The sequence below is a fragment of the Calidris pugnax genome, unplaced genomic scaffold, assembly GCF_001431845.1.
Source record: "Calidris pugnax isolate Ruff unplaced genomic scaffold, ASM143184v1 scaffold25, whole genome shotgun sequence".
In the NCBI taxonomy this organism is placed as follows: Eukaryota; Metazoa; Chordata; class Aves; order Charadriiformes; family Scolopacidae; genus Calidris; species Calidris pugnax.
In genome coordinates, this window is record NW_015090805.1 from 2,308,122 (window position 1) to 2,317,547 (window position 9,426).

Sequence of the window (9,426 nt, forward strand, 5' to 3'; positions counted from 1 at the left end):
AGCTTATATCCACTTGGCTGAACCTAGCAAACCACTCAGCAGCTCCAAACAGCCCTATGGAAGGGAAAGAAAAACCCAACTTGGCAACCGAACGTCTCTATTAATCTCCAAATGCATACGGAATTTCCCTCCAAATTTACACTGGCTAAAAGCCAAGATAATATTATTACATCTCCCACCAAATTTCAAAAATCTTCTGTTACGAAAAAATATTTTAAAATGTGTGTAGCAAAGGTTTGTACTCTGCACATTACTGTGACATTAGGGAGAATAATTTAAAAAAAAAAAAAAGGCAATTCTGGTGCATGATTCTCCCTTAAAAAAACATCAAACTCTGAATGATGGAAAAAAAGAAGGGCAAAAAGATCTTTAAAACGATTACTTCTGAAAATAAAATTTTGTCAGTGCATATCTGTTTGTCTCATCCCCACTAAACACCCAAGCTTCCAGTGCTGACAACACTGTATGGGTAGCTCACTTTTTCAACTACCCTGAGAAACAGTGCAGGCACTGAGGAGGAGCTGGTTCCTTAATTACTCTCATTACAGCTTCACAGCCCTTAGCCCTCACACAGTCACTGAGAGCAAGACCACCATTTTTACAGTATTGCTGCTATTTAAGCAGATGAGATGTCACGTCAAAATAGGGGAGCTTTTCAATTTGCATACCTGATTCTAAGCACGTGCCACCACGATAATCAAACCTGGAAGCCACCAGCTTGGGATCCACGTGACCACCACTGCGTCTGCTTAGAAAGGTACACAGTAGGTTGTTAGTAGTCTTCATTATTTGGGTATCTGGATTCGAGAAAGAATGTCAGTCAGCTGTAAAAAGAGGCAACATCTGGATGATCTAGCAACCAACTTGCAACAGCTGGTCACTGCACAATAATAGCAACTTCTTCAAAAAAACCATCTTTTTTTCCCAGGACACCTGGATCTAAGATTCAGAACCAAAGAAAGCTTTATGCCACCACAGCTGCACTTACTAGGATCTGCAGGCACAAGAAACCCTAAATACAAACACACAACCTGCTGTGGCGAGGGGAGCTAATGGAGATTTGACTCAGAGTCCCTGATGGGGAGAGTTGAGCTCAATTTAGACCACTCTTACAGCAGATGATGGTGCTGTTAACACAGGCAGCAGCAGCTCTCCCTCTGCTCCAAGGATTTCAATACCATCTCTGTTTTGTGATGCCTTCTTATGTTACCCAATTTCTTTTAAAACTCCTGCAGATATAAGAAAGTCATATATTTTTAGATGTCATTACATTTTATATGAATGATGACCTTCCATACTCTGCTAAGCCTGTGTATAACATTGGTATTATAAACATCCACTTATGTACAAGCAAAGCTTATGGAGGAAAGTACTTGCAGTGAATTACATTGTGAGAGTGTTTTAAATTCTGTTTCTTACCAACTTGATACTGAAAATTTCATGAAGAATTTGATGCACCAGCAAAAAAGTTTCAGTGTGCCCAATATCCACTTTATGAACCGTGCTCCTTACCACGATGACCTGGTTTGTCTGTGATTTCTTTCTAACCACACGGGAGTTGGGGATCTGCAGAAGGGAGCTCTACAGAATCGCCCAAGAAAACAGTGCTACCTTTGAAGTACGATCTCAGACCTTCTAAATCCAAACATGATTTTATTTAGCGACAAAAATTTAAAAGAAGATAAAAAGTTTATTGTGTGAACACTGATTGAGCAAGCTGAGCGTGCCAACCTTTCATACTCAAGCTTCACTTCTCCTCTTTGTTCCCCCATAAAAAAATGTCATTCCACATCCCTAGCAAGTCTTCAGCCCCAGACGGTATTTACCATTCTCCAACCCAATCTAAGGCTTGTACATTTCATTTATGAAGCACACAATTCTCCCTTAAAAGTACAGGTTCTCTTCAGCGTGTCTTGTCATGTGAAAGGAATTATAATACAAGGTAAGAGGTGTCATTTTGCTTGTGTATTTTCATTCAAGAAATGTTGCTTCCTGCTGAACAGAAAAGTAACAACTTGGAAGGCAGAGGAAGGAGACCCTACTGGATTCTGTATGGAAAAACCGTCCAAAAGATGTGAAGAGAACTGAAAAACAGAAAAACTGCTAGAACATTATCAACCAGTGTAAGTTATCACAGGCAGCTATCAAACAAAAGTGAACGGACAAGGATGAGATAAAGGCAGAAATGAATTTATTTATACATCATTATTCCAGACATTCAATAATATTTCTTTGGAGAAAGCTTTATTACCCTAAAGCAGGGAAAGTAAGGATAATTTGAGATTGCTTTTCCCATCCACAACTAGTCATGCAACTACTTTAACACGGGTATTATCCTTAAAAATTGTGCGTCACATCAGCAGATATTTTCTCCTTCATTTCAAGACCTTTTTAGCACTAATGGGCCAATGGATTAATTTTTCAAAGTGCTAGTGTTGCGACAGTTAAGATGTATTCTGATGCTGATTGATATTCAGAATGGCTCCTTTGTGAAAACAGGATTCTTTGAAATGGAAAAACAAAACATTAATCTTTTAATTACTACCAAACTAAATTAAAACGTGGACGATGTCTATTCCCTTGACAGCTAATACTGGCTTATAGTTCACAGATCCAGGGCTGAGCACATAAACTTTGAACCACCCCCCAATTCCTCTCCACTTCCATTCTTCATCCACCAGATGTACTGCCCCTGCATCTGCTATATCTGTAATACACATATTGCAACACATCTGCCCTCAGCTTCTGAAAGGGCCTTTAGTCTCTTTTTGCCCCCACAGAAATGATTTGACACTGGTGCCATGGGGAGGACTGGTTTCAGAATATGTCCACGCAGCTTTCTCCAGCTGAAAAAGCTCAAGAAAATGCTGTCTCAGGCCAGACTGCTTGTACTCTGCAAGCCCTCCTGCAGGCCCCTCTCTCAGAAGGGGCACGGAAAACCCTGCAGCTGGGAATCAATCAGCTTCGTGTAAGCATCCACTAGAGTGTGAACAGGACAAGCAGGTGAAAATGTTTCCATTGGTCCATGTTATATTTGATACTACACCCCAAATTGAAACACTTCTGATTCCTTTTTTTTTATTTGCCAGTTAATTTTAGCACGTTCTTCACCATGGCCCCAATGCCATCGAAGATATGATGTAATTGCGTTTCGCACATAAATGCTGGGGTAGTCACCACCTTGTTTTTTGTATCCACGTGAGCTTCGTAAAAAGGGAGTTAAGGAAAACACAGCCTATGTCCCACTTGCAGATGCTGTCTGCAAAACAAACCATCAGTGACAAAACTTCACAACTCCACTATCCTATAAAAAAGCATCTCCAGATATGTTATACCATCCAGCTGTAAAGACAGCTGCAACCTATAACCCAAGACACTAGAAGATACATCTGCCAGAAATACAAACACTGTTGAGAGCAATCTGTGGGAACGCTCAGAAACACAAGGAAGCCTCAGAAATTTACTGACAGTAATAAAATGCCTCTGAGTGCAGTCTGATTACAGCATTAGCCTTCAGGAAAAGAAAAAAAAAATAAAAAAAATCTCGGAGAGAACTGACCGATTGTAACTGATGCCAGTTTTATGTGCAAATTCACTCAGTGTTTACTGCATTACCCGGTCTCCAGGGGAGCTCTAAGGCAATGACTGAGAATGGCTTTTAAGCACACAGCTGTGTGCAGAAGGCCATGTTTCCTATCATGCACTGTATTACGTGCTATCTGCCATACACCAAATATTCCCACTAAACCATAAGTGGAAGAGCACAGGTCCTGCATATATTCATAACTGTAACGCCACATTACTACACTGTCTCTCAACGTGGAGATTAACAGGAAAGGATATAGTTACTTCTTTCACACAATGCTTTCCTCCCAGTTCTTTAATGGCTCCTGCAGTCCCAGCATAAGGCCACTTGCCACCTTCCTCTTCTTCGTGGCCCACAGTTACTTCAGCACCAGAGAGAACCTTTGCTGCCAACACTGGCGAAATGCAGCAAAGACTGCAACAAAAGGAATTGTAAGAGTGATTCTACAATGGCACTCTTTCAACACTTGGTCATAATGGAAAAGATTCAATTGGACATGGGCTTAGAAATCTGAAAGACATCACAAGGCAACTTCCGCTTAGCATTTTATTAGCTGCTGCTTTGACAAACACCTACGCACACACGCATCTGGAAAAACACATTTTAAAAAATAAGCTGCCACTGATGCTTCTTGTAGTTCCAACAATAACAGCTGCACATTTTAACCAAGCATATGTTGTCTCCACGCTCATACTATCAAACAAATGCCCCTCCAACTAAAATACGTACCCAATAGGTTTGCCTGCTTTGTGAAAGTCTTTCAAGACACGTTCAACTTCTCTGTTCACCTTGCAATCCTTCCCATCAACAGCAAAGGTAGATCTGCCACAAGAAGAAACTTTATAAACCTCAGTATAAACCTATAAAACAGAGAGGTCCACGTCTGCCCGAGACTGGCTCCCAGGGGTCATCACAAACTTAGTAGCTTCTAAAAGGTGGCTGAAAAAACCTGTACTTGATCATGAATGCTTTAGCCAAAATGACTCACTTTGGTATGTCAGAAAGTTTCTTACTTGATATAAACATCTAGAAATAATAATTATGAAATCAACTTTCTAGCATTACTGAGAAGGGGAACAACAGTGTTTTCAAAGAAGAAAAATACTTAAGAAAAGGGAAATAACATTCAGGTTTCCCAAAGCCAAGAAAATGGCAGGTCAACAACATGATAATCAGTATTCCACATGGCAAACACATTTTTTTTCCTCCTTTGTTTTTGAGCTAGCTGTTGTTTTATCGTTACTAATGCAAGAGGGGACTTTTTGGTAGACAGACAAAAAGAAACATAGTAATAACACTAGGAACACCTGAAACTACTGAAGTTTTACCTTCACTTCCCTCAGTCAGGCCCAAAAAAATCACCGCAAGGGTAGGGGAAAAAAGGATTCTTGTGCATTATCTAAACTCCAGAATTCTCACCAACATTGTTCGAAAAATTTAAAATGCTGGAAACCATCATGAAGAGCACAATTTAACTTCAACACTTTGAAAGGAGTTTTCCTTATTAAGTAGTGGCAACATATGCAATCAATAAGGCCATTTATTACTTCCTGATTTTATTGTGTGAATCATAGTTCATTACAAACAGTTGACCACGAATATTTAGTAGAGTCATCTAATGCTTAGTTGGTACTCACAAGTTTTTAGCAGCTCCAAATCCACCAGGGAATATCACAGCATCGTGGTCTGCTGTAGTAAGCTTAGCCAGGCTTGCAATTTTACCACGAGCAATCCTTGCAGATTCCACTAGAACATTCCTTGAAGGACCAGAAATAAAAGGATGAGATGAATTAAACATTTCCACACAGAAAAGAATAAAGAAAGTTTTGGCAGAGTAGAGGAGGGGGTGGAAGGAAGGAAGCAAGAATAACAGTGGTCAATAACTGAAGCTATCAATGCTTCTGCAATACTACTGCTGGGAAACACAGGCATTAAGAGACTATATATAATCACATCCAGGAAAGAGGTTTAATACTGTCTGTCCAACCAAAATACTAGCTAGCATAAAGCTAGTAAAGCCAGTCAGCAAAGTGCTGTAAGTGGAGTTACAGGCTGCTATGTCTGAACAATATTTAAGAGACTGAGGCTCAGCAGTCATAGAAAACACATTAAACACAGACTTTACCTTGACTCAGCTTCAGCTGGTTGCCCTTTACTGTGGTCAATGACATGCATCTGAGGAACATCTGGAGCGTACATCTGAACCTCCGCTCCCCCACGACTGAGGTGTACCAGTATGCTAGAAAAGCAGAGATAAAACGTGCTGAAAAAAACTTGTAAGAGAGGCTTATCTATCCCCAAAGTCTTGCCAGAAATATTCCACCAATTGATTTTGGAAGAAGAGGAAAAACACACCTCCTACCAAAGCATACTGAGCACACAGCAGCAAAATCCCTGTAAGTAACACCAAAGTGCAAAGCAGAACAGATGGTCGGTTTGGAGGCAGGGTCAGGTAAGCTACACACAAGTTTCTTTCTTCAGTGCTCTTATGCAGGCAACCAGGGACAACAAAAACTTCCTTTCTCAATGCAAGTTCCCAGGTGCTATGGAGGAGTCCCATGATTAACATACCTACGTGTACATTTAATCTCAGTCTAGGTGAAGCATCTCTTCACAATTAACACTAAGAGTTAATAATTCAGCTTGACTATTAACAATTCTAGTATTAGATTTAGCCCCAGGAAGAGAAATTCAAACTGATTATGAAATGAAGTCTTTACTTAACTCTGTTGACATTGACTCTGCGACTCTAAATTTCTGTTTCTGAAGGAAAGACTCTCAGCCTCACTGCACTGTGCTGCATCTCTGGACAGCCACAGAGTACTGCAAGAATCTGTCACAGCATGCACTGTGCTGAATCTCTGGACAGCCACAGAGTACTGCAAGAACGTGGCCTGAGCTCCCAGTTATGCTGTGAGAAAACTGTGAAGCTTCATCATACAACTTTCAGGGCAATTCTGATGGCCAGAGAGAGCAAACCTGAATTCAACATAATCCTGTAATGTAAAGGAGACTTTTTTGAGCCTAGTTTCATAAAGCAACTTACGCTGAGGCTTCATGGATTTCTGTGCCATCATAGACACCACAACCAGACAGGACCTGCAGTAAGAAAATCAAGACAGTGTTTCAGGTAATACAAAACTTTCTACAGGATCTTTCACAAGCCTTGTGAGATGAAAAAAAACAACCACCCAAACAACAAACCTCCCTCCATCCCCTAAAAAAACCAACTTGGCAACAAGCTCTTTACTAAGCCAGTCGGCATCATGCTATTAGCACCAGTGTTGTCATCTGACATACCGCAGAACTGGCATTTCCTATTTATAGCCACCCATCAGAAATAGCTAATATTTATTTATTGACTTGTGCATTTATTTATGAGTTAATAAACTGACACAATATCCTTAGGTATGTTGTTATTGTACAATGGGTTATTCTGAGTCTCATACCTCTATTTATGAATTGTCAATATCTGTGTGAAATACCTCGTCATCCAGATGTACATCAAACAGAAGAAGCAGGGTAGAAGTGCACTCTGAGGTGGCACTTCAGATAAATGATTTTACCTGCTGCTGCATTTTGTCTGAGGATCTGCATCATAGATCAATAGCTAAAGCACTTTTAACCTTAATCATGCTATATTAGCCACACTTTTCTTTATTACCATGGTAATAATACTTTCAATTTGTTTATACACATTGGAGAATAAAAAGCGTAAAGCGATCAGCTATTCTTGTGTGGGTGGAAAGAGTCTTCTACAAAGTGAAAGAGAGGGGAAAAAATTAAAAACCCAGAAAAAAGGATTATAAGAACAAAACAAAACCAAAAAAATCCAAAGGATTATCTAGTTCCTGAAAGTATATATATGAACTCTTGTGGGGGGTTTTTTGTTTGGCTGTTTGTTTTGAAAGAAAAAATCCAGTTAGAGAGAGTTCATTTATTAACTTTACTCTTTTCCCTCCTGGTTTTATAAGCCTGAAAATTTTTAATCAATTACAGACACATGAACCGAAACTCACAACTGAAACTGTCTTAGTTAGAAACACTGGACTTGAAGGGGCTTTCACAGAATCACAGAATGATAAGGGGCTGGAAGGGACCTCTGGAGATCATCTAGTCCAACCCCTCTGCCAAAGCAGGTCCACCTAGAGCAGGTTGCACAGGAACATGTCCAGGTGGGTTTTGAATGTCTCCAGAGAAGGAGACTCCACCACCTCTCTGGGCAGCCTCTTCCAGGGCTCTGCCACCCTCGAAGTAAAGAAGTTCCTCCTCATATTTAGGTGGAACTTATTATATCCTTCCTCTTGACACCCTCCCTTTAAGTATTTATAGGTGTTGATCAGATCCCCCTCCAGACTAAAAAGACCCAAGTCCCTCAGCGTGTGGTCCTCTGCTGTACGCAGTTCCCTGTCCTTCTTGAACTGGGGAGCCCAGAACTGGACACAGTACTCCAGATGGGGCCTCACCAGTGCAGAGCAGAGGGGGAGGATAACCTCCCTCGACCTGCTGGTCACACTCTTCCTGATGCACCCCAGGATGCCGTTGGCCTTCTTGGCCACAGGGGCACATTGCTGCCTCATGGTCACCCTTCAGATCACAATACCCAGTCCTCTGTTCTCACATGCACGATATCCAACCATCACTTCACCAAATGAGTAAGATCCATGGATGTTCCTTTGTCTGTGTTAGTCCTAACTACGGTTTTACTGCTCTGATATTTAAGACTCAACTTCCACTTTCCAACTTTTTATTTTATTTTCTATTTAATTTAGACTGAATAAACGTACAAGCAACTATGCTAAAGTTACCTTCTGTAAGCAACACTTTTAAAATGTTTTGAAACTCACTGAAACCAAAGTATTAAGACACTGTCCTCTTCTGTTATTTCAGCACCTGCTTGGTGATAAATCTGTCTTCTACCAGAGTCAGAAATTTATGTTGCTAATATCAACAGTAATATTTGTTTTCCACTCTCTATTTAAAAAGCTGTGACTTGGTAAAATAGCATTCCTGCTAAGTTACTTTTTAGACGTTTGGACCAGCATTCTGGCCATTCCCAATGGAATGAGTTCCTCGTGCAGGTAATGCCCTTCTATTTCTTTACATTTTACGCTGTCAAGACTATGCAAAGCTTGAGCTTCAAAGACTGTCTGTCCACCGAGCTCCAAAACTCTGTATCCATTTGGGATGCTTTCTACAGCCTACATTTTCCTTTGGCAACCTGTAGCTCCTTCCACCTCCTTCTTTCCTGGGTGCTTATAACAGGCCGTACCTCCTTCCTGCAGAAGAGCATAACCCAGGTCAAATATTTTCCCCTGCGCTGCCAAGTACCTCCCCCGATTACGCTGCAAACGACTTCAAGTTCAGCTCTTTATAACTCAACCCCAGAGCCAATAACAGCTACACAGAAGCCAATTTTTACGTGCTTCCCGCTCCTGGTGTGGCTTCCTCCCAAGCGACTCATTCCTCAACAGCTTTGTCTTCTCCATTTACAGCCTCTCCCCACCGCCGCCACCACCAGGCCAGCCTTTCCTCGGCCCCACGCCACGCCGAGCCCTCCCACCACCACCAGCAAAGGGGCTGAGGGTGGCTGGGGACAGCCAGGCAGTATAAAAACCCCTTTTTCTCCTCAGAGCTGCTCCCCTACCCCAGGCTCCCCCGCCCTCGGCCCCAGCTCCGAGCCCGAGGCCTCCTCCGGGCGGGGCGCGGCGCGGCCGTTACTCACCACAGCGACGCGGGCGGGGCGGTGGCGCCGAGCGGAGCAGTGGAAGGAGGCGAGGCCGCCGGGGGCCGCCCGCCGCAGCGCGGTGCAGAGGGCCGGCCCGCGGGAGCACAGCATT

The 9,426-nt window shown here is 42.1% G+C and overlaps 1 protein-coding gene across 1 annotated transcript; it reads right to left on the reverse strand.

Moving 5' to 3' along the window:
• Positions 1-2,173: 2,173 nt before the first annotated feature.
• Positions 2,174-9,425, reverse strand: LOC106885796 (chromosome unknown open reading frame, human C21orf33). Its single transcript, XM_014938282.1, has 7 exons — positions 9,312-9,425; positions 6,633-6,685; positions 5,712-5,825; positions 5,224-5,343; positions 4,316-4,408; positions 3,844-4,000; positions 2,174-3,207 (listed from the first exon to the last, which is right to left on the reverse strand). The coding sequence occupies exons 1-7, from the start codon at positions 9,423-9,425 to the stop codon at positions 3,079-3,081; spliced, it is 780 nt and encodes a 259-aa protein (XP_014793768.1). The 3' UTR covers positions 2,174-3,078.
• Position 9,426: the final 1 nt, after the last annotated feature.

Bases quoted from the DNA above. Each gene is read 5' to 3' on its own strand.
- LOC106885796 (XM_014938282.1), bottom strand. From the start codon at position 9,425: ATGCTGTGCTCCCGCGGGCCGGCCCTCTGCACCGCGCTGCGGCGGGCG. The intron at 5,344-5,711 runs GTAAAGTCTGTG...TGGTCCTTCAAG, and splicing joins CCAGCTGAAGCTGAGTCAAG to GAATGTTCTAGTGGAATCTG. The intron at 4,001-4,315 runs GTACGTATTTTA...CTTTTGTTGCAG, and splicing joins AAAGCAGGCAAACCTATTGG to TCTTTGCTGCATTTCGCCAG.